The sequence below is a fragment of the Dendropsophus ebraccatus genome, chromosome 2 (assembly GCF_027789765.1).
Source record: "Dendropsophus ebraccatus isolate aDenEbr1 chromosome 2, aDenEbr1.pat, whole genome shotgun sequence".
In the NCBI taxonomy this organism is placed as follows: Eukaryota; Metazoa; Chordata; class Amphibia; order Anura; family Hylidae; genus Dendropsophus; species Dendropsophus ebraccatus.
Window position 1 is genome coordinate 194,052,134 of NC_091455.1, and position 25,971 is coordinate 194,078,104.

Consider the following 25,971-nt stretch of genomic DNA (forward strand, 5'->3'; position numbering starts at 1 on the left):
AATGCGTTTCCTGTGGCGCGGCGTGCGGACAGGGCTGGGTGCGGGACGTCACCGCGTAGAAGTCGGGAACCGTTAGCGGCGGCGGCCGGGAAGAGGCGAGATACTGAGACCGGAGCCTGCACCTCCCCGCACACCGGGGCCCGGACACTGCCCCCTCCTCACTGCAGCCCGCTCCTGTACACACCGGCCGCAGCCGAGACCCCGCCGTCCGCAAGGTGAGACACGAGCCGCGATATACAGGAGGAGAGAACGGCGGCGGACGGAGACTGTATGTGTGTGAGTGGGCTGGGGTGTGCAGTGTGTGTGGGGATGTGTACAGTGTGTGCTATGTATGGTAGTGTATAGTCTGTAGTGTGTACAGTGTATGTATGGTAGTGTATAGTCTGTAGTGTGTACTATGTATGTATGGTAGTGTATAGTCTGTAGTGTGTACTATGTATGTATGGTAGTGTATAGTCTGTAGTGTGTACTATGTATGTATGGTAGTGTATAGTCTGTAGTGTGTACTATGTATGTATGGTAGTGTATAGTCTGTAGTGTGTACAGTGTATGTAAGGTAGTGTATAGTGTAGGTTAGTGTGTGCAGTGTGTATGGTAGTTACAGTGTGTACTATGTATGTAAGGTGGTGTACAGTGTGTGCAGCGTGTGCAGCGTGTATGGTAATTGCAGTGAATGTGTACTATGTATGTAGGCAGTGTATAGGTTGTAGTTAGTGTGTACTATGTATGTAAGGTAGTGTGTATTATGTGTGCAGTGTGTGTACCATGTATGTAGGATAGTGTGTACTATATATGGAAGGTAGTGTACAGTGTGTGCTGTGTATGTATGGTAATTACAGTGTGTGCCATGAATGTTAGGTAGTGTACAGTGTGTTGTACTTAGTGTGTATTATGTATGTAAGGTAGTGGAGGTTTGTGTGTATGGTGATGTGTTCAGTGTGTTTGTATGATATATAGTTGCATACTAGTTTATCTTGCCATAAAGGATGAATAGTTTTCATGTCTGTTCTGTATAATGTTGTGTTTGTACATATATGTGGATATATTTTTTTTTTATTATCGCTCCTATACAGTTATATATATTCTGTATATACAATGCACATACCATACAGAACTGCATGTAATATTCCTGGTGAGTGGATTTGCTGTTTGTATATCTCTATATAGTGGAGATGTATATATATATATTTGTATGTATTTTTCTTTATATCTCTCTGTCTAGCTATTTAAATTCACCTATATCTATGTCCCTGTATATCCATCAGTATCTGTGTATGTATCCATTGATCTCTAGTTGTATTTGTGTATATATTACACCTAAGTTGCTGTAGTGCACTAGATATCATATAACTGTATAGACCCCCATAGTGATTATAGGGTATCTGTACTATCCGGGGGCTATGATAAAGTTTGCACTGCAGACATGGCAGTGAAAGGGTTGCTTGTTCTTGTAGGCATAAGCGTCCCCTGATGTCCAGCAGAGGTGGAGCTGCATATACAATGACTCCCTGCCCATGGGGGGAGCACATACAGCTGGCCAGCTTCTATTGTGCAGGAACCCACTGATCCTATATACAGTTGTGCTCACCCCCTGGCAGTGATTGTGTCTCTTACGTGCGGACATATTGTAATTTGCCATGTCCTTTCCACCCCCAGAGGCGGCAGGGAGTTTCCCTGTAGGAATGTGCAGTGGGAGGGGAGCACAGGACATCCTGGGAGTGGTAGTGAGGGGGGGGGGAACGTATTCTCACCCTGTACACTGTGTATTTATAACACTAGACCACCACAAATAACACATGGCCCGAGCCGAAAATACTGATCTTAACGTTGTCTGTAACCCCCCTTCTCTAGCCTGGTTATTTGGGAGCTTGTTGCGGGGTAGAATCTGTTGGAAGTGGCATAGGCTACAATGTAACAATATCTCATTCATATATGTGTGTATGTGTGTGTATATATATATATATATATATATATATATATATATATATATATATATATATATATATAGATATATATAGATATATATATATATATATATATATAGATATAAACACACCTTTTGTATCATCTTCGATATTTTGATTTCCATATGAATTGAGGTCAGTTTTTAACTATTTCCAACCTGTGGCTTGCCAGCTGTGGGGGAACTACAACTCTCAGCATGCCCGGACAGCCTTCGGCTGTCCGGGCATGCTGAGAGTTGTAGTCCCCCCACAGCTGGCGGGCACTGCTTTGTACATATGTTTTCTCACTTCTGTGAAATCCTTGTCGTCCTGAGCGCGGTTATTGTATTTCCATGTAGACTTCCTGGTTTTTCCTTCAGCTGTGTATATATATACGCCTCCCAGTGCAGATCTGTGGCCTCAGGAGCTGATGTGTCAGCACTAGTCTGGCCTCAGTTGTGGGTGGTTGCTTTTTTTTTTTTTTTCCTTTCCCTCTCCCCTCTAGGTATGTTTTTCTAGTTTCCTTTGTTTTCAGAGTTTGTGCAAGGATACATACTGCTGAGTGTGTGTATTAGACTTAGGGCCCTATTCCACCGGACGATTATCCTTCAGATTATCGGTAAATTGTTAAAATCTAAAGATAATCGTTCGGTTGAGATGCAGTTATAGATTAACGACCGAACGAGAAATCGTTGATCGCTTTATAAGACCTGGACCTATTTTTATCGTTGCTCGTTCGCAAATCGTTCGCATTGAATAAGACATCATTAGGTCGTTCGCAGTAGATACGAACGCAATAGCGAAGAAAAAACGATCGCAAATACGATCATAAGTAACGATTATCGTTCCATGGAAATGAGTGAACGTTTTCAGGTCTTTCGCAATAGCGGTCGTTTGAGATTGTTAACGATTATGCAAACAATAATCATCCGGTGGAATATGGCCCTTACAGCTGTTTACTGACTTCTATACAGTGTGTGTGTGTGTATATAATATATATACACTGCGTCTAATGTTTCCCTATTAGTGGATTAAAGGAAAATGCATATGTAAGGTTATGTGATTGATCCGCGATGTCATAGATTTATGACCTATTAATGGTCGGATGGTATTTACTGACCTTTCTGCTGTGGTGGTTTATCACCTTAAACTTTTTATTTTACAGGCTACAAAGGTGATTTTTTTTGCGTTTTTTTTTCCTTTCCATGACACACAGGATTGTTTTACAAAAAAAAGACCTTTTACTTTTGTGTGAATCTGCAAGTTTAATTATTGAAATGTGTGTGTGTGTGTGTGTGTATATATATATATATATATATATATATATATATATATATATATATATATATATATATATATATATATATATATATATATACACATACATACATACATACATATACACGCACGCACGCAAAGAAGGGGTCTGTGGAGCCTCAGTTGCGAGTCTCAAAACACGGGTTGAGTTCAGTGATTGTTGTGTTTTGTTGGTGTGTGTGTGTATATATATATATATATTATAATATAATTTTTTTTTACATTTAAATTAGTTTTATTCCTGAAATATAGATGTTGATATGACCCTACAGGGCAGCAGAGCTGAAGTTACTGGTACACATACAATAGCTATTTGGCAAACAGCTATCTGTCCTATTAAGGGTACTATTACATGAAGCGTTTTTTCGACGATTAATAATAAACAAACTCAAATAACCGATATGGCGAACGACCTGAAATCGTTCACCCAATTACACGGATCGATGATCATTACATATGAGCGTTATTGCCCTTGTCCTGTTGTTGCCACTGCATTTGCCGTTGCTGCGAATGACCGAATGACGTCCTATTACATGCGAATGATTTGCAAACGATTTCTCGTTGTCTATTACACTAAACGATTATCGTTCAAATCCGAACGACTTAACGATTTTTTTGAACCATAATCATTCCCTGTAATAAGGCCCTAAGTCGATACACATCAACAGTGCTGTGAATGGACGGGGTTACCACTGCTGGGCTCTTCTAGCAGCAGCTTATCTCACTGATAATAAAAGAGATCAGGCAGTTGAAATCCAACTTGCCTGATCCCTTCTTTACCTGGGAGAGTGGGAACGTCCTTCTAATGTATGAGGATCCTACAGCTTTGCCTCCCTGTGAACACATGAACAGTAGGTTCAGTACCACCTGCCTGTTTTTGATACATAGCATTTATTATGCACAATGCAGACTAGTACAGGCCATCGTGGACCATATGACCTTTGACATGAGTTGTAGTGTAGCTGAGCGGGGTCCTACTTCTTTCTGCAAGAAATTTTACTGATTGACACGTGCCCCCATTTCTGTAAAGAGGTTCTTCATCAGCTGCAGGGGGTATAATGCAGTTAGATGTACCTATATGTACCATGCCTACAGTGGGGTCATAGGATCATTTCAGTATATAAGAAGCAGCTTCTAATGGTTAGATTTTTATTTCTTTCCTGGTAGAACGTGTATTTTGCGGCTTCTTTAGAAGCTGATTCAGCAAAACCGATCTGGTGCTGCAGTGTTACAGGTCGTCCGTGCCAACAATCTAATATCCCACATTAAATGCATATCATTTTCCTGTAGCTGAAGCTTTTATAGACTGGTCGGGATGCCCCTTTAACACTTTAATGTAATGAGTAAACATTGATTTATACTGAAGGGGAAGACCACAGCCTCACAGGCCATACTGACTATTATAACTGCACAGTGTAAACACACACTGTGCCATCCAGCCAAGGCCAACTTCCTAACCTGTCAGTGTATACAAACACAGCTGCAGTGCAAAGTATGGCGGACAGCTTGAGCCCCTGATAAGCTTTAAGATATGGGGGGAGGGGGGCAAATCCTGAATCTCCTGAATGCTCTGAGAGGGTTTTCATTAAGTAGCGGCCGCAGAAAACCGACATGTGCCGCTAGGGATCCCGGCCGGAGTGTTTACCATGTGTATTCCCTCAGCCTGCAACACAACGTAAGTTCTGTACTAATCACGGCTGTTGCAACAACGGCCGTAATTACCGCTGAACTTGCGTTGAGTGAACATGGTCTAACTGCGTTCCTCTATGTATTTGTAGTCTGTGTGGTAAATGGGTATTTCACCCCCGCTACACTATAAGGCTGGTTCACACTACATAAAAAAATGGCCGTAGTTGTGCAAATAACGGCCATTATTTGTAAAATAACGGCTGTTTGAGCAACTACGGCCGTTGTTATGGAACACGGCAGTGTTTTTTTACGTAGTGTGAACATGGCCTAATAGTACAATCCAGGGAAGTGCTTAGAGCACAGAGCAGGAAGGATCCACCTCCTGGGGGGTTTACAACCTACATGACCAGAACTTTTGGTGTTTTTTTTTTTTTTTTTTTTTTTTTTTTTTTTTTTTTTATTCTTCTTCCCGTCCTCTATAAGGGACGTTCAGCAGTTTTGAAGGGTCACAAACTACTGACATCTTCCCTGTAAAGATCAAAGTGTTCATGGTGAGAATACCCTTAAGGCCCTATTACACTAAAAGATGTCTGACAGATTATCTTACAGCTTTTTTTAAGCCAAAGCCAGGAATGGATTTGAAAAGAGGAGCAATCTCAGTCTTATCTTCACGACCTGTTCTCTGTTTATAAGTTGATTCCTGACTTTGGCTGAAAAAAATCTGTCAGACATCTTTTGGTGTAAAAGGGCCCTAACAAAGAGGGCCAATCCATGTATTTAATTTTACTCTTATAATGGCTCCTATGGTGTTAAGCGATGTTTATAAGAAGGAGAAATTGGTTGTGAAGAATAAGCAGAAGTCGCATGTGAAAGAGAAGATGTCTTATTAGCTTTGGCCCTCGGCGGTGACATTTTCTGCAGCCTGAGTCATTGAGCGCCACCACATGTAACACCGCAGCTTTTTCCCCTCTATATTCGGTGGTCGCTGCGGTGTTTTTTTTTTTTTTGCTTTTAGCCGGTTTTCATCACATGTCGTCATTCACTTCCTCACACACAGCTGTTCTGGGTATCTGTCGCCAGAAACACTGGTTACAAGCGGGGACCTTTTTATTGATATGAAGAATATCCTGTGTTTTATGCAGTTTTTAGTACTAATTGAGAGTTCAAAAATAGTGTTCAGCGAACTATCCGGGATCAGCAACATCATCCGAACCTAAACACTAGGCATTTGACTCCAGATGGCCAAAGAAGTGGGAATCCATAGGCTGTATTCATGTATTCCAGGACTCCCTCGGGCTGCATCCAATGTCTCCACCCTTGTCAAATGCCGAGCGCTCAGGTTCGGAGGACATTGCCAAACACAAAGGGGGGAATTTACGAAGCTTATGCCAGAGGCGTATGCCAGGGAGAAGGTGCAGATTCCCCCTTCTCCCTGGCATACGCCTCCCGATGGGTGGGCTGGTGGCGCTTGGGGGGGTGATCCGCCCACGCCTCCTCCCGCGCCTCATTTATCATGATTTACGCAAATCATGATGCAAATCTACACCACAGGTGTAGATTTGGTACGCTGGTCGCAGATTGGTGCGCCTGGCCGTTCAGATTCACTAAGAGGCGTGTGCCTCTTGGTGAATCCTGCCGTAGAAAAGGGAGCGGGGCCTAATATAAGACCGCGTACTTTGTAAATCCCCCCCAAAGTGTTCAGCCAGTTCACTCATCACTATTCAAGAGTCTTGCCTGGTATTACAGACCAGCCCCTATGTGCTTGAATGGCACTGAACCGCCTATATAAACACTTTTTTTTTTTTTTTTTTTTTTTTTTTTTTTTTTTTTTTTTTGCCTCTTTTAACATAATTTCTATTTTTCCTTTTTTCTCCTCTGTGTAGCTCCATAAGATCTTGCTTTTTGCAAGATTTATTTTAGGTTTCTATTAGTACCTTTTTTTTTTTCTGGTACATATAACTACATAACATTGTAAACCTTTCAGTGCTGTGTGACGCATTGGTGAAGACTGTAGGGTGCTCACTAACGTTGCTAGAGATCCCACTGCATGTGCCCTCCGCTTATTATATGCTATATGATATATATAATATATATGCTATATGAGATATATAATAAGATGGGGTTATCATGTGCAGACACCATAGAGCACGTCTGAAACGCCTACAATAAAAGAAGTCTACTTGTGTGCACGTATATGCTGTGTATGTTGTCCTCCCCAATTCTCCTCTGACCGACGTGGTTGAGAAGTGGGGTCAGATATGTTCAGTTTAGCTCTTATATCTAGCATACTTGTCTGCACGCCATTATTCTGCTTCCCTGTGATTGGGATTTGCCATTGGTAATCATAAAAAAGGTAAAGCTGGATTCCCATGTGGGGTAGTTATGCCCTATCCAGAATATGCACAGTGTTGGGCATACCTAAGTGACTGGTAAAAGGTCGAATTTATGGGGCCCTGAACTCCCTACAGCTCCATTCATTCTCTATGTAGCCTTCAGTGCTCTGGTGGCTTCACACAAAATATATGGAGCTGCAGCAACCCCTTACACAGCTCTCGGTTCTATTCTGAGGTGATTTTTGGGGTCTCTATTCTTGTGACTGGGACGGGGTGCTCCATGAGTAGGACCTTCCCTGATCCTTTGCATCCTCTGGATTGGGCATAACTACCTCAGATGGGAATACCCCTTTAAGTCTCTCCTTGATGAGAGCATCATAAAGACGTATAGAGGCTTATAGGCCATTCCTGCTCCACTTGGGAATTCTGGGAAAAGAGGATATACAAAGCAACTCACACCAGATGGGTCATCTCTTGTTTTGGACAGATCGTTGGCTTGGCATATATTCCCAGTCATATTTTAAGGCTCCGACTTGCCACCTTGAAGAGCTGGAAAGCTTCTTTACATATCTTCTTCTACAGAAAGGAACTTTTGTACTTGTGTGCAGTGTATTACTGTTTGGTTACTCCATGAGGCCCCTTCTCTAGTAAGTGCATACATATAGTATAGGTAGTGCTAACACAGTACTAGGAGTCACCACCGGGCCCCTTATGGACACAGACTACTGCATACTTACAGATAGAGGTCTAAACATTACAAACGATGTTTCCATACACCGACTTCCTGCACATTTTTAGCATTCTCCATAGGATCTCCATATACACAGTCAGCCGACATCTACAGCCCTGTAAGTATAGAGAGTCACGGCCACTGTTCTAACCAAACTCTTCCGACACAAAGTGCAATATAAAACTTATCTCTGACATGTGTCCTTCTTCCCATATCCTACGTTACTTTTCATACTAGCAGTGATGAGAATAACACGATGTAGCAGAGCCGACACCAGGAGAGCGTGCAGTGCTCGGCCCTTATATGGATAGGTTGCGGGGCAGGAATCCGTCCGGCTTCCTCTCCATAGATACATGTACTGATGAATGCCAGTGTGGCTCAGCGAGCGCCGCTTGTCAGGAGGCTGAATAACATCTGCTTTAGGCATTACCAAAAATGGGGACCGGCGAAAGCTTTGTGCTGGTTACTGACTGTACACCGGTGCTCGGCCCTGTCACTACTACTACTGCTGTGTGAGCTGCTTAATGGGAGATATTTATGTTTCTGGGGCTTCTCTTTTTTTTGTGTGGTTCATATAAACTCCAGGATAGTATAATAATCCTGAGCGTACAGCCTGGTGCACAGTGTTCCTGCAGTCCTGTACTATCGGATGTGCTACTTGTTCTATTATCGCTCCTCCATCCACGAGATGAGAGACAGGAAGTCTAGAGAATTATCTGCCTCCATGATCACGATCTTATCTCACTTATTTCCAGTTCCGAGAAGTTTCAGAAACTTTTACGTATGTCTGCTCGGGTGATACGCTGTTAATAAATTGTCACTTTTAGTGGGTTTTTGTTTCCTTTTTAGATGTAATACTCTCGTCAGGCCGGCCACATGGGTTCAGTCGACAGTAACACTAAGGGTACCTTCACACATACCGGATTTGCAACGAAATCCACTGCAAATCCATGTAGTGTGAAGCTCAATGGGATTACATACTGCGAGTATGTAACCCAGCCCCTTTAACCCCACTGTGGCCCAGAGCATCACCTGCTCAGCGCCGCGGCTGCATGTGACGCTCCCGCCTCCCCTCGGTCCCCATCAGAAAATTAGTGCACGGCAGCGCTGATTGGCTGATGGGGACCGATGGGAGCCAGGAGCCTCACACGCAGCCACAGCGCCGAGCAGGTTATGTATGCTCCAGGCGGGGGTTTAAAGGGACCAGGTTACATACTCGCAGCAGAATGAAAATCCTGCTGTGGGTATGTAACCCCATTGAGCTTCACACTATATGGATTCACAGCGGATTTAGCTGCAAACTCGCAGCGCGAAATCCGCTGCAAATCCGGTACGTTTGAAGCTACCCTTAGAGTGTAACTCATGTTTTTATTTGTTTTTTGTTTTTTTGCAGAAGTCAATAGTACAAGCGATTTTAATAAACTTATTAGGCAAAAAACCCTTTCTGTACTCAAAAAACAATCTCCCAGCCTCCTCCTCTCACTTCTTATCTGTACATTATCAGGCAAATTTGTATTCATTACAGAGAAGCCAGTGAAGACTGGTTCTGCTGTGTCCATTATATCCTATGAAGGGGGAGGGGCCGAGGGAGATGAGTGAGCAGGAAGAGGAGACATGAAGGTCAGCTGTTCGTAGACTGTCTGGGCACCTAAAACGCTGGATTCAGGGGTCAAAGGTCGGTGCTTATCTAGGAACTTGCTGAGAGAAGATTGCAGGGTATTTGAGCTGTGTAGGACTGCTCCGTGCTCACTCACGCCTCTCAGCTCCTCCCCTCTCCATAGGCACATAATCGACACAGAAATCCTGCTTCTTCTGAAGTGAGGGGGGAGCTAGGAAAACTGCTTTTTTTTCAGTACAGAATGAAACTCTTTTGGTAAATAAAACCTATTACAGAGTTTCTTAAAATCGCTTGTACTATTGATATTTATTTTTTTTCTGAAAAATGACCCTGAAATGACAGTTACGCTTTAAAAGAAGGGACAGGTTAAAGGTTTTGATGGGTCGCTCAGCTCCCTACTAAGCACGCTGTCTCCTCCTGTCTGTGCCATGATGGACTTCAATAGAAAGTCTATGGTCTTGTTTTATGCTTAAAGCGGGAAGAGGCAGCACTGGTTCTTATAGTCAGTGGAGATCTGGACCCCCAGACACTTACAGATCAAAACTGTTGACTAGAGATGAGCAAACTGGGTTTGAGTCCATCAGAACCCGAACGATCGGCGTTTGATTAGCGGGGGCTGCTGAACTTGGATAAAGCCATAAGGCTATGTGGAAAACATGGATATAGTCATTGGCTGTATCCATGTTTTCCAGACAACCTTAGAGCTTTATCCAAGCAGCCACCGCTAATCAAATGCCGAAAGTTCGGGTTTGGATGGACTCGAGCATGCTCCAGGTTCGCTCATCTCTACTGTTGACATAGCCTAAGGAGGCTCGAGAAGCAACCATCACTGTGTAAGGATTGAAACATCTGCATTTAATCAGCCTACATACACAGTGGCATACCCACCTTTCCCTCATCAGCCCATGGACGATTGTTTCGGCAGAATGTACATGTGTTCTGGGTATAGAAGGATTGAACAGTTGAAATCCAACATGCCTGATCCTTCTCTCTCCATCACATCACCTATCACGGTTGAGTCAGGAACCCCCCCATATACAATGCAGATGTAATATGTGATACTGACTGCAGTCACTTTACTTTTCTGCTCTGTTAATGCATAATCCTAATAAAGCTTTGTATCCTTTGTCTTGTAGATGGCGCGTATCCTATTCATTGTGGGGCTGTGCATGTATTCACTGTCATACACCAGCGCACAACAAGGTAAGGCTGCTGTATGTCTCAAACCTAACATCCGGCTTTCATTTGTCCTTGAGATCAACACATGAGAAAGTCGCTCTATGTATAAGGGGCTGTGTTTTACTTTCTGGAAACTTCCAGTGAAAGTGATTGGAATCCAGAGTCTGATTTTTAAGATTCGCATGAAATATGTCAAAAGTTTGGATTGGTCCATGTGCTGAGACCCCGGACTGATCTCTAGATTGATTCTCTCCCTGTCTGTCTCTTCACTGCAGAAGATGGATCCCATAGAAAGTCTATGGAGTCAGTTATGTATTGGGGAGAGAAGTGCTTTGCTAAGTGCTTCTCTCTACTAGTTCTAGTGAATGGTAGGGGTCTGACTGATAAGAAGCTTTGTCTCTATATGACAAGTTTTTATAAACAGGAACACTGCAAATGAGACATTTTACTGATCATGACACAATCATTTATGGCAGCAAACCTGGAGGTTAAACTTTTTTTTTTTCTTATGTATTATAATTGTCTCTTTGTTCTTGTAGGTGGAACAGAATGTTTAAAAGCTAATGCCAAATCATGTGGAGAGTGCATACAGGCCGGACCAAACTGTGGGTGGTGCACCAAAGTGGTGAGTACTATATACTATAAGCTGTGACGGAGTATTGTGCATGCAGCTTATTAGTGATGGGTTTATATGCTAAATGCTTTAGTTATGGTATTTCATCTCAAAGCAGCATTGTTCTACATATAATATGATAAATGCAATGTATGTCTTTCTGCAGTTGTGGTATATGCTGCTGGGGTCAGAGCTCAGCTTCACTAGCGCAGACTTATTACTGTTTACATGACCGGTGGTTTTGCTAAATTTAAAGATTGTGCAGACTGGACAGGAAGTGGCAGGTTGTGTCTGAAGGCAGCAGCCTAGAGGAGGAACAGAAGAGATTGCAAAACTTACTTGCAGGATCTGTGGCTGTTATGCTGGAAATCCACACAAGAAAAACAAAACTTTTAACCTGTCAAAGAAGGCATAGATTTTTAGTGGCTGTAGTCGTAGTCAGACCCCTGCCAATCTTCAATAATACATTTAGATTCCCAGCAAGCCCTCGGTGCTACACTCTCATTTTCATTGTACTTTTCCTACAACGGAGCTGAACAAAAGGAGTGAATAACACACGTAGGAACATAACCTAAAGTGTCAGGTTGAACCCAATGTGAGTCGGTTGTCTTAACGTCACACATAAAAAATGTGTTTTCTCTGCATGTCAATATAAGTCATGTATTGCTGTCTATAAAGGGGGTTTGCAGCAGAAGAACAAAGCTCTGACTGACTGTCCAGAAATAGGAAAATAATCTGCAAACTTTTAGACCTCTTTTAGATTTTTAAGGTTGGACATATGGCTACAGTGTATGATTTAAAGGGGTTGTCCGGCATATGATGCTGCAGGGGACATAACAGTGCAGTATACTTACCCGTCTTACTCCACCACAGCTGCTGGTTCCCTGTCCGCCCTTGTCATCTCATTCACAATATCCGCTTACATAGCATTCCCACAGGAAATGGCTGCTCACATAGTGTATAGCACAATATAGTGCTTTCTATGATGAGCGGCCATTTTCTGTGGGAACAGCACGTTGGTGGATATTGTAAAAAAAGATGACAGCGGGTGGCCTGGGAACTGGCAGTCGTGGGACAGGTAAGTATATAGCACTGTTATTTCCCCCGCAGCCCTGGCAGCATCATACATTAATCGTTTATGCCAGACAGACCCTTTGCGTTGGCAACTTCTCATTTGAGGGATTTTCTCAAAAACAAAACACGATCATGAAACCAGTTGTCCAATAACATGATATAATCCCGTATTTTGATAATTATAGAGAACATTTCTATCTTGTTTAGGACTTCTTGCAAGAAGGTGAACCAACATCTGCACGTTGTGACGAGTTAGCTGCATTAATAAGTAAAGGCTGCCCTAAGGAAAGTATTGAGAACCCCAGAGGCAGCAACGAAACAAAAAAGGATAAGGCCATAACCAATAAGGCCAAAGGAGAATATGTGCATCCTGCAAACATCACCCAGATCCGTCCCCAGCAAATAAAATTCACGCTAAGATCTGGTAGGTAGCGTAATGCTACTGTTACTGTTCCCTTCTGCCTTTATCAACCTTATGTAATTTTATTTTATTTTTTTTACCCTCCTTTGTAGGTGAACCCCAGACATTTAATTTAACCTTCAGAAGAGCAGAAGACTATCCTATTGACCTGTACTATCTTATGGACCTGTCATACTCTATGAAGGACGATTTGGAGAATGTGAAGAAACTCGGCACGGAGCTCATGGAGAAAATGAAAGGGATCACATCAGATTTCAGGATAGGTACGGAGTAAAACTTAAAGGGATTGCTAGGGGAAGTAAGGTATTGTCTCTAGTTACTGCCTGATACTCCACTTCAAGACCACCCGATAGCTCTGCAGCAGCTTGAAGCGCAGAGGGCATGTACTAAGGTATAACAATCACGTGTGGGCGAAACCATGAATGCACACAGAGGCTAATGGCTGCACAATGTTGCGCAACGTTGTGATGCCATTGGCAGTCACATGCATTTGTGGTTTTGTGCACTTGAGGCTGTCATATACCCCGGCAACACGTCTTAAAACCAAGTGAAAGTTATTTGGTCATGTGGGCCCACAAAAGGGTGAAAGCTCTGGGAAGCAAGGAAATATAACACCTGTTTACCACAGTAGGAATTGTACTAGTGAGACCTGGAAAACATGGATGCAGCCTATGGATCTATCCATGTTTTTCTGGCAGCTGTAGGGCTGCATCCAGCTTCAGCCACCGGAAATCAGATGCTGAGAGTTTTGCCCAAGCACAGCTTGTACATGAAGGTTATATGTTCCTGTACTTGTGTGCGTCTGTATGCTCTAGATGTCTCCTATGCTCTAACCGCTATACTGAATGACTTCACCATAAATGTGTGTGCAAACATGCCCAAATTTTGTTTGCCATTTGGGTAGAGTCTGCTGACCACCCATACACACTAGCATTTACCTAATATGTATAGACACCATCACAGTTAGATTGGCTCCTTACCAGCTCAGAGACATTGGAAGAGAGAAACCCTGGAGGACAGCTCATACAAGCTGAAGAAAGGGAGGAGGGCAGGTATAAGGCAGTATACCGGAGGGAACCTTATAGGCTGTGTACAAGCATAGAGAGAAACTTGGGGAGCTGTAGAGAATGTAGAAGACAAATATGTAGGCAGGTTTTGAAAGACAACTTGTGTTGTAGGCGACTTATCTGTTCTTCAATTGTGTATGCTTTTGTTAAATCCCTATAAAAGTAGTATTTTTCAATAGGCTGGCTCAAAATTTTCCGTTTTGTTTCATCTTAGGTTTTGGCTCTTTTGTGGAGAAGACAGTGATGCCATACATTAGCACCACCCCTGCTAAACTCCTCAATCCCTGCACCACCGAGCAGAACTGTACTAGTCCATTTAGCTTCAAAAATGTCCTCAGTCTCACAAGTAATGGCACACAGTTCAATACTCTTGTAGGCAAACAGCAGATCTCCGGAAACCTGGATTCCCCAGAAGGTGGATTTGATGCAATTATGCAGGTTGCTGTGTGTGGGGTAAGTAGGGTCACTATATATGCATGTCTTTTGCTGGGATAATGGGGAAAGGGACAATTGCCAGAAACCTTTCTGCCACACGGACATCTAAGAGGCTTTCCCTTCCTTAAAATTGACAATTCTGCAGATTCCCTTAGCAAAACAGCTGATACCATAAGACAGGGATGGGGAACCTTCGGCCCTCCGGCTGTTGCAAAACTACAATTCCCATCATGCCTGCACAGCCGAAGCATTCGCTTCGGCTGTTCAGGCATGATGGGAATTGTAGTTCTGCAACAGCTGGAGGGCTGGAGGTCCCCATCCCTGGCTTATGGTATTATCAGCTTCTGGAATGGTTTCCTGTTAGGATTCACCCATATTGTTTACGCAGTCACTTCGGCTCATCCATGCACACAGCTATACCTTGTATTGCAGCCCTATTCCCTTCAGTGGTGTCATTGGGAGTGGTTCGATATCGGACATCTGGAAAATCCTTTTAAGAACTCAGTTGCAATTTAAAAAGCAGTTACCAAAAGTAATTGTACATGAACTGAATATGTGTGCACTTTTTTTAAGAACCAAGCCTAATTGTGGTTTCCCTAGTGTCAAAAAGAGTCCCTCCAGCTGTTACAAAACTACAATTCCCATCATGCCTGGACAGCCAAAGCTATAGTTTTGGCTGTCCAGGCATGATAGGAATTGTAGTTTTGCAACAGCTGAAAGGCCTCAGTTTGACACCCCTGCCCTAGGGGCTAAACACATCACGCACACTTTCTTCCGTTCCCTGTGTCTCCTTCATGCTGCGGCCTTTTATTTTAGGAGCAAATTGGGTGGAGGAACGTCACACGCTTGTTGGTCTTCTCCACTGACGCCGGATTCCATTTTGCCGGAGATGGAAAATTAGGAGGAATCGTGCTGCCAAATGATGGGAAATGTCACATGCAAGACAATATGTACACAATGAGCCACTATTATGTAAGTCTACTGATCAGAACCTTAGACACATACACGTTAACATTTTAAAGACTTCACTAATGTACTTTTTGCCCTTTTCTCCCCATAGGACTATCCATCCATTGCTCATATAGTGCAAAAACTTAGTGAAAATAACATCCAGACCATCTTTGCCGTCACTGAAGATTTCCAGCCAGTTTATAAGGTACAGTATCTGCCTAATAACTTTTTATAGTAGATAATAAAGGATCATTATATCAATGGCTAATACGAGATCTGCTGTCGCCTTTTGATAGGAGTTAAAGAATCTGATCCCCAAGTCAGCTGTAGGGACTCTGTCCTCAAACTCAAGCAACGTGATTCAGCTGATCATTGACTCCTATGATGTGAGTATATTTGATAGGAAAATCCAGTCCAGACAGTGGCATACCATTGATGAGCAGTAAATCATGTGGGTTGTTTCCATTACAGTCACTATCTTCAGAGTTGATCTTGGAAAACAGCAAATTACCGGAAGGCGTAACAATCAACTATAAGTCCTTCTGTAAGAACGGAGTAGTTGGTACAGGAGAGAACGGAAGAAAATGCTCAAACATCTCTTTGGGAGATCAGGTAGGTGGCAGCTTGGGGAATCTTTTTCTCTTTTTTTTTTTTTTTTTTTTTCACCATGAAGCGTTTATCATAGTTTTTGCTCTGGTAAAGTTGTGTTTTTCCAATTTTCCGTTCAGTAGTTTTTAATATAGAATTTTTTAAAAAGTGCCTTATTTCTGCATATAAATATAGGCACGATGTGGATACTTAAATCTGCAGCATGGTCATTCTGTTGCGGATTTTCACCTTGTTTCGCCACTTTCACTGCAGCACGGCTACAGAATCTGTGTAATAAGTGTGGACTTGCAGTGAACCTGGATATAATGTACAGAGCTCCGTATCTTGCTAACCAGTGATTTTTATTCTAGGTGCAATTTGAGATCAGTGTAACCGCTCACAAGTGCCCCAAGAAGGACCAGCCTAATTTTATTAAAATCAAGCCTTTGGGTTTTACCGAAGAAGTAGAGATCCTTCTGGATTATATCTGTGAATGCGCCTGCCAAGGCTCTGGCACACCTGATAGCCCACAATGTCACTTTGGGAATGGCACTTTCGAATGTGGAGCTTGCAGGTAAATTCATGTGATGACATTTGTGCTGGTAATTTCCAATACATCATTGACTCCTTCATAGATGACAATAGTATTCTAACCACTATCCTGCTTCTAATATTCATACCTGTGAACTTCAGGAAGATTATTGTGCACTGTTGTATGTATTTAGGCTTGGTAGCAGGAAAGCACTTCAGATCTTACTCATGCAGTTCGCACCCGACTCACATTTGAAATCTGTTTTCTGTCCAGGTGTAATGACGGTCGTATCGGAAAACATTGTGAGTGCAGCACAGAGCAGGTCAGCAACGAAGATATGGACGCTCAGTGCAGGAAGGAGAACAGCTCCGAGATCTGCAGCAACAACGGTGACTGTATCTGTGGGCAATGTGTGTGTAAGAAGAGGGACAACCCCAATGAGGTCTATTCTGGCAAATACTGTGACTGTGACAACTTCAACTGTGACCGATCCAATGGACAGATCTGCGGAGGTAAGCATGAGCACTGTGATACTCCTTTGTGATCTTTTTACTGTACTATCAGATTATACCTTTTTTTTCTCGCTCTGCCAGGTAACGGAATTTGCAAATGCAGAGTATGCGAGTGTTTCCCCAACTTCTCTGGAAGCGCCTGTGATTGTTCAGAAGACAAGTCTACGTGTATGGCGTCAAACGGCCAGCTGTGCAACGGTAGAGGCGTCTGTGAATGCGGAAGGTGTAAATGTACCGATCCTAAATTCCAAGGACAAACCTGTGAGATGTGTCAGACCTGCGCGGGTGTTTGTACTGAGCACAAGTACGTATTACATGGTGATCTTCACTCCTTATTAGTTCATGCCTGAAGTTCTTAGTATGACGTGTGATGCTTAATGTAACTTGTGCTGCCTTATTGCAGGAGGGCAATGTAGAAAATCTATTGAATTAAAATGTCCTGGTCATTAGAAAACCATATTGACATGTTAAGTGTTAAAGTGGTTATCCAGTGCTACAAAAACATGGCCACCTCGTCTCCAGTTCAGGTGTGGTTTGCAGTTAAAGGGGTAGTGCGGCGGTAAACAATTATTCACAGAATAACACACATTACAAAGTTATACAACTTTGTAATGTATGTTATGTCTGTGAATGGCCCCCTTCCCGTGTCCCTACACCCCCGAACGTGTACCCGGATGTGTGGTGCATTATACATACCTGATCCGTGTCGCGCATGTCAGCCATCTTGTACCAGGACGTCATCTTCGGACGGACGGCCGAACCGCTCCGACCCTCCCTAGTGCCGGCCGCCTTCTGCAGTGTCATCAGACGCTCAGACGCGATTGGCTGAGCATAACTGTGCTCAGCCAATCGCGGCTGAGCAGCTGAGGTGGGACGCGGGAAGGGGGCGATTCACAGACATAACATACATTACAAAGTTGTATAACTCTGTAATTTGTGTTGTTCTGTGAATAATTGTTTACCGCCGCACTACCCCTTTAAGCTCCATTTACTTCAATGGAACTGAGTTTGAAACCCCACCCAATCTGGAGATGAGAGGGGGAAAGTGGCCATGTTTTTGTAGCGCTGTATAACCCCTTTTAAAGCTCAGTTGATGTCTGAGTGTTAATTCTGTAGTTTTCTCTCTTCCATCGTGCTGCAAGAGACCAAATTTTTTTTTACATTTTTTTTATTTTAGGGAATGTGTTCAATGTAGAGCTTTCCAAAAAGGAGAGAAACAAAAAGTATGCGATAGTCAGTGCTTCCATTTCAACTACACCATGGTGGATAGCCGGGATAAGTTACCTCAGCCAGGACAAGCCGACGCCTTAACCCACTGCAAAGAGAAGGACGCCAATGACTGCTGGTTCTACTTTACCTACTCTGTCAACGCCAACTCCGAGGTTCATGTACATGTGGTGAAGGATCCAGGTAATCCTCAGTCTGAACAGAGTTGTATTGGCCGTGACTGCTATTTCTGTGTACTGTGATTATATTGAAATATATATTGTCATCCCTAGAATGTCCCAGTGGCCCTGACATAATCCCAATTGTCGCTGGTGTGGTCGCTGGAATCGTCCTCATCGGGCTGGCCCTCCTGCTTATATGGAAGCTTCTTATGATCATCCACGACAGAAGAGAGTTTGCTAAATTCGAAAAGGAGAAACTGAATGCCAAATGGGACGCTGTAAGTATCGAATGGCCTCCTATTGTATTTAGGATGATTTTATTTAAAGGGGTTATCTGGAATTAGAAAAAAAAAAAGGAGTAGGCTACTTCATTCTAAAACAGCGCCACCTCTATGCCCAGGGTTTGTGTGGTATTACAATTCCACTCCATTTAATACGGTGAGACTGAGCTGCAAAACCACACCCAAACTGAGGACAAGAGTGGCGCTGTTTCTAGATGAAAGCAGCCGTGGTTTTCTAACCCCTTTAAAGGTATTTAGACTTTTATCAATACAGGAGAACTTGAGCTTGTTGTCTATAGTGGCCATTATCTGTATACAGTTTTTAATTCTGAAGCTGCCCTGTGATTGGCTGGCTGGTTCTGATCCATTCAGTTTATTTCTGCACTATCGTTAATTTTATTTAGTGTTTCGATATTGGGCGATAGATTAATAGCGAGTTATACAGCATTACATTTAGTCGTCCACAAGCCCCAGTGGTTAGATTGTGTGTGTGTGTGTGTATTACTATTGATGTAATGATAGATGAAGGTTTAGGGCGGTGAGTTAGAAAATGGGGGCTTTGCTTCTTTGGGGGTCCTTCTGGTACATGTTTCTACATGATCATGTTTTACTCAATCATTGCCCTTTTTGTATGTAATTGAGGCATAGGCATGATGCAGGCTGTATGATAGATCCCCGTATACAATGGGGTATAATAGTCAGTTTATTTGTTTGAGTGCCTTTGGATAATAGGGCATAGCTGGCTATACTGTTCAATCCAACAAAAAAGTTATAGGACGTCAACGGAGGCTGGAAGAAAAGTTTTGGCCTCAATCAGGTGAATGGATATGGTTATCAGATATGCCAATGTATACATGAAACTTTTCAGATGTAGCACAAATCATCCAAACAATATTCAGATAAATGAGCATTCACTTAGTCTTTTTTTTTTTCTTCCTCATCTGTTCCATGTGTATTTTCAGTTTTAACCCTCCTCCGTACCTCTGATTTACATTCAGTTTTACTTCATTATTAACCCTTTTTGATTCCTGCCAAATTCTGCTTAACTTAGTGGGAGTAGGCAAAGTGACTATACGCTTACATACAGTTCTAGGACAGACTAAACTGTATGGTCTGCTATGGACGTGTTCTGTGTAGGTACATCTGTATTGTTATGGGGAATATGGCAATAATTCAACTCCTATGTAGCTACTGAAAAGAACTGGGTAGACAGAATATAACCTCAAAATGTCACTGATTTAAAAAAAAAAAAAAAAAAAAAATCTGATATTATACAGAAACACGTCAAAAGTTTTGATCGGTTGGGCTTCACTGATCACTAGATAGACCCAGGAGAAACACGCGCCTGAGCACGTCTCTCCTTGGCTGACGGCAGTAGACGGATTCTCTAGTAAGTCTATGAATTTCCTTCGGCAAGATGACCTGTGGAGAGAAGCGCTTAGCCACGCACTTCTCCCAGCACAATCAAACGAGCATTAGGGCTCCAAACACCCCAGGCCTCAACCGATTAAAAGTTTTGACTGAGGTGTGAGACCTGTTAAATTTTCTTTATTTTTTCTTTAAGTGACAGGGGCTTTAGCTATTATTGCCTTAAAGGGGGTATCCAGAATAAAAAAAAAAAAAAAAAAACATGGCCACTTTTTTTCTTAGAAATATCACAACTCTTGTCTCTAGACTGGGTGTGGTTTTGCAATGAATCTCTTATTTACTTCAATGTAACTGAGTTGCAAAACTCAAACTGGAAACAAGAGTGGTGGTTTTTCTGGAAGAAAGCGGACATGTTTTTCTAAGCCTGAATAACCCCCTGAATCAATAGGGAAGCATGGCTGCAAGACTTCAATTACCCTGTGTGATGCAGGATAGGTCACTCTGTATAACTACCCCTCAGTCTGACCATGAGCTGAGGATCCTCAACAGCGGACCCCAGTCCGTTAAAGGAGAAGTCTGGCAAAAATTTTGTATTAGTGTTGTATTGCCTGCCAAAAGTTATACAAATCCCCAATATACACTTATTACGGGAAATGCTTATAAAGTGCTTTTTTTTCCTGCACTTACTGCTGCATCAAGGCTTCACTTCCTGGATAAACATTTCCTGGATAAAAAAAAATGGTGATGTCACAACCCGACTCCCAGAGCTGTGCGGGCTGTGGCTGCTGGAGAGAATGATGGCAGAGGGATGCTCATTGTCCCGCCAGTGCCCTGTGTCCCCCTGCCATCATCCTCTCCAGCAGCCACAGCCCACACAGCTCTGGGAGTCGGGTCATGACATCACCATTTTATCCAGGAAGTGACATCACCATGTTATCCAGGAAGTGACGTCACCATGTTATCCAGGAAGTGAAGCCTTGATGCAGCAGTAAGTTCAGGAAAAAAACACTTTATAAGGTGTATATGGTGATTTGTATAACTTTTGGGGGGCAATACAATACTTTAGTAAAAATTTTAACTCAACTTTAACTCAATTGCCTAATGTGGAATATTTGTTACTTCCCCAATAAAATCCAGCAATACAGAGCGAATCAACCAAATTATAATTCCCTAAAAATCCTATGTGGAACAGACTGTCAGCTCCTCATCTTAGCCGTACATCTGATTTTACGTTCCATACATTGTCTGATTTGTGTGGTGTCAATGTGAACCTCTTTCTTTGTGGATTGCTTTCTCCAGCAAGAGAATCCTATATACAAGAGTCCTATAAATAATTTCAAGAATCCAAATTATGGACGTAAAGCCGCTCTCTAGATCTCAGTTTGTATCTTTTCTATCACTTTGTTTTCTTGTGCCTTTTTCATGCATGCTCCCTGCACACTGCTCATTCTTTATATTAACACCGTGTGGTCCGGCGGTTGTGTACTGGTGACGGTTTGCTGTTTTTGTGATAAAACCGGTTTGCAAATGGCTTAAGGTTGATAAGGCTTTCTGGTAACTTAGTAATTAAAGGGGTTATCCAGGATTGGAAAATGGCGCCACTTTTGTCCTAAGGTTGCGTGTGGTGTTTCGCCTAAGTTCCATTAAAATCACCCCAGCCTGGAGTTCTCCTTTAACTTCAATGGAACTGAGCTGCAATACCACACATGAACTGAGGACAAGAGTGGCGCTGTTTCTAAATAAAATTAACTCTTTATAAATCTGGATAATCCCAATGCTGCATCCCATAACCTGACTGTGCACAAAATGTGTGATTGAATTTGGGAAAACGTCCAAGATTGCCTCTTAGGGGGAGTAAAAGCCATATAATTTAAGTGTTTCAAGCATCACTTTCAGCAGTCTGTTCTTCAGAAATTGAAAGGGATTGTTCTTCTAGCGACTACATTTTTATGTTCAGCTGCCCCTACATGACCTGATAGTGGGTGGTCTCACTGCTGGAAACCCTCAGCCATCATCTGTCATCACTATATGAGGCTGTCGACACCTGCACAGGGAGTTCTGCATCATGTACTTACAATCCCTTTAAGGGTACGTTCACACTTACCGGATCCGCAGCTGATTTTCTGCTGTGGATCTGCATCAGATTTCATTTAAATAACTGAACACAGCATCAAATCTGCACCATCAAATCTGCTGCGGATCCTGTAGGTGTGAACGCACCCTAAATAGTTGTTCAGAATTGTCTCTTGGCTGATGGACACACAGTCCCTGACCTGATGTCACCAGCACAGAGTTCAGTTCTAGTTTGCTCTTTTTCAGCTTCCAATATTTTGTCACATTTTAATGGCCCCCAAGTCTTTATTTCCATCTGTTTATTACATTGACTTCTCCTTGGAAACTCCCTGCCCTTTATGGGAGGCTTCTCACTATTACTCACTAGTTGCATAATTTCACTACTTGAACTTCTGTTTTCCTTGCATGGTTGCCATGTTGCCTATTAAGGGTAGTGGTTAGTTTTTCTGTAACATCAGTGCATCTACCGCCTCCCCTTGGTTAGTATGTGTGAGGCCCAGAAATTATTCAATTGAGTAGTGTTGTTATCCCACGGCTCCTATGTATCTTATAAGGGGAGGGGGAGTATTCTGTATTCACTTTCTTGTAGGGATTCGGTTTACGTACTCGCCTAATACCTTAAACCTTAAAAGATTTCTTCGCTTTAGGCAACCCCAACTTTTTAGAAGGGTCTGATCACAATAAACTAAACAGGTTGGTCCAGTAACATCACTTTACTATCTATCCACAGGGTGGGTGATAAGTATACAATCGCTGGCGGTCTGGCTAGTCTCTTGTCAGAGTGCCCCTGAATGGAGTTGTAGTGTATTTGCTCAGCTACCTCTCCATTCACGGGCTATGGGATGGACTGTGGTAGTTGAACATGATCTTGAGCAGTCCCATAGTAGCAGTGTCCACAAAAGCCCCATACCTTGTCACTCACAATGGGCTCTCGGAGACAGTTCTGTAAACCAATGATATTCCTGTGGTCTGACCCACACACATTTATGATGTATTTTGTGGTCACTTTCATAGGTCCCCTAGTACAAAGATGCCAACTTAGGGTTAAAGACTTGAGCCCATCCAAAACACAGATAGGAAGGAGTCACTGCCCCATGACCTGGCTTGGCCACCAGTAGACTTGTGTGATACATGGTTCCACTAAAAATGAGCATGCTAGAGTCCAATCATTCGGCATTTGATTGCCGGCAGCTGAAGAAGTTGGATTTATAGACCATAGATGTTTTGTTTGTTTTTTTTGCAGAAATCAATAGTACAGGCGATTTAAAGAAACTTTGTAATTGGGTTTATTAGCCGAAAAATGCATTTTTATCATGAAAAAGCAGTTTGAAGCTCTCCCCCCTGTCTTCATAGTTCTCTATGGAGAGGGGAGGGGAGAAGGGAGATGAGGCACCAAAACAGGACAACAAAGAGTTAGTTTACAGCTACATCACCCGGCTATCTCCTCTGAAGTCAGCACTGACCTCTCTGACCCCTGAGTACTGTCTTTCACACAGGTCCTGCTGTTTAATCCTTTGTTCTCTGCTGGCAACTAATCTCCCTCCTCCTCCCTCCCACCTCCATAGGTTACTCAGGGCTCGACTGATGTAAAAGAGTCGAGATTTTCTAATAATGAGTAGTTAATGAGAGAGAGGAGGGGGGAACCTGGGGAAAGTCTTTTTAAATGCAGATAATGGCATATTTGCCTAATAAATCCAATTACAAAGTTTCTTAAAATCGCCTGGACTATTGATTTCTGCAAAAATAGTAATAAATAAAGTGTCACTGTCGTATTTTCTTTTAAGACTCTCTAGGGCTGCATCCAACTCCAGCCACTGATATTGAAATCGTCAATGATCCGACTCAAGCATACATCTTTAGGTTCCACTCTTAGTGATAGATCAGGTTACGCTCACAATTGTGGCGGCTCCGTGTACTTGCCTCCTCCTCGTGTTGTGAGTGCACCGTGTGCTGTTGTCCATGTGTGTAATTTAGCAGGAATGCTTTGATATCTCACGCACCATTTCCTCTCTGCTGTGATTTATTCTGCGTTTTGTTCCCCCACTATTTTTTTGTACTCATTTTTGGCTATTCTTTTTTTGCTTTTCAGGGCGAAAATCCCATCTACAAGAGCGCGGTGACAACGGTGGTGAATCCAAAATATGAGGGAAAATGAACATTTTTATTCTGTGTACATTTTACTACACTGTGTATGCAAGAGTAGCCTTTTTTTTGTTTTTGTTTTTTGTGTTTTTGTTTTTCATACCCACCCGCTGGGATCAGATGGGCAGTACTGCAATGATTTTACTAAAGCATAACAGTGTTTGATGTTCAGATTTTCACTTGTACAGTTTATGTAAAAATAATTTTTGATTTGCAACGAAAAGCAATCGGTGCCATTGGACTGTAAAAAAACCACATTGAATGCTCAACCTTTAAGTCATTGAAGGTCACTTTGTGCCTTTTTGACCTTTGTATAAGCGGAGATCTTTGTTTGGGGGAGGGAGGGTGATCGCTAAAGGCTTCTCCAATCAGTATTCCGACTCCAGGTCTGCTTTACAGGGAACGGCAGGGCTGGAATCTACAGACAAGCCGACGTTACTGTTATGTGTACCTCAGAGGGGATAGGAAAGTGCGGCCTGGTAGACTTGTGTCTGTATTGTATATGATGAGTGAATGCCAAAAAGTGAAAGTGAGCAGAAAAGCAAGATGCTGAAAACATTTGAAAAGATGGTCCTGAAGCATACCCTGTAAATTCCAGCCCTGCACCAATTGCTGCCTAACTTTTACCTAGCCAAAAAAATCACAGTGCATTATTTCGTTGAAGGCCTTAAATCTTAAGAGCGTGCCTATGTTAAAGTTGTCCATATTTTTTTTTTTTTTTCTTTCCAGAACAGCTCCACTTTTGTGAATAGGTGGTGTCGGGTATTGCAGCTCATAATCAGTAGCCGCAGTATCTTACGCAGCCTATGATCAGATATGGTGCGCTTTTTTTTTCTCTTTAAATCTATTGCTTCCTTCTCTTCCTGTCCACATTCTGTCTTGACATCGATCATTGGGATTTCGCCTGAATCTGTAAAGCTTGGTTACGGACACCGTGACAGTTTTCAGTATATACCGCCTTTTTTATTTTTTTTTTTGTTACATTGATTTGTTCTGAAATTGTGCCATACAGATTCATTGTATATTACCCCGCCCGGACCATTTGCTTTGCCTCTGTTTTCATGTTTGTCACATTTCTTGTTTTTAAGTGCCTTTTTATTTTAGCAGTTCACTTTTTACAGTACTGTTAACTGAACTTATTTATTAAATAAAATGACCTAAAATGGGGTTTGACTTGCTGTTCTTTGTCCATTGTGTGTTGTGAGAGCAGCACGTATTCACTCTAGTTTTATACACTTTGCAGGCTCCAAGTGTCAGATATTTGTCTGGGAGGAATCCACCACCAGTGTAGTTCTTGAGAACAAAAGTACCAGGCCCTTTGAAATCCAGTATGGCTTATACTTCTCTCTCATGGTGTCTGCTAGCAAATAAGTCATTTGGCTCACCTCCCCCTGTCTAAAGGACCTTTTACGATGGATGATTATTGTATAGAAGCGTTGCTAAAGCCACTGTCCTATCTCCTCTGGCTGTCAATCATTTTGGAGCGGGCAGGGCAGTGGCCTGTAGTTACAGCAGCGTCAGGATTGGAGCTGACAGTGCCGGATCGCACAGCAGACTCTGATGGTAAGTATGCACTGTTTGTGTGCTCTAGAAACTGACAGCACAGATGTATGCATATCTGTTGTCAGCTTTCAAGGCTACACAAACATTTCAAGGATCATTTGTGCTGTCCTGTCCCTCAATTTAATTGTGCCATTTAAAAGCATTTCCAAATGACCAACAATCTCGCACCACTTATTCTTGTCCTTGCATGCCCCCAAAACTTTATTAGGAAACA

At 42.6% G+C, this 25,971-nt stretch overlaps 1 protein-coding gene across 1 annotated transcript; it reads left to right on the forward strand.

The window, feature by feature from the left end:
• ITGB1 (integrin subunit beta 1) lies at positions 1-25,361 on the forward strand. Its single transcript, XM_069958969.1, has 16 exons — positions 1-215; positions 10,707-10,773; positions 11,289-11,374; positions 12,644-12,860; positions 12,950-13,120; positions 14,139-14,377; positions 15,176-15,331; positions 15,420-15,515; positions 15,607-15,696; positions 15,782-15,922; positions 16,270-16,472; positions 16,704-16,942; positions 17,024-17,246; positions 18,120-18,352; positions 18,442-18,608; positions 24,142-25,361. The coding sequence occupies exons 2-16, from the start codon at positions 10,707-10,709 to the stop codon at positions 24,205-24,207; spliced, it is 2,394 nt and encodes a 797-aa protein (XP_069815070.1). The 5' UTR covers positions 1-215; the 3' UTR covers positions 24,208-25,361.
• The last annotated feature ends 610 nt before the right edge of the window (positions 25,362-25,971 follow it).

Coding starts and splice junctions, on each gene's coding strand:
- ITGB1 (XM_069958969.1), top strand. CDS start 10,707: ATGGCGCGTATCCTATTCATTGTGGGGCTGTGCATGTATTCACTGTCA. Junction 12,861..12,949: donor AAAATTCACGCTAAGATCTG/GTAGGTAGCGTA, acceptor CCTCCTTTGTAG/GTGAACCCCAGACATTTAAT. Junction 15,923..16,269: donor ACATCTCTTTGGGAGATCAG/GTAGGTGGCAGC, acceptor TTTTTATTCTAG/GTGCAATTTGAGATCAGTGT.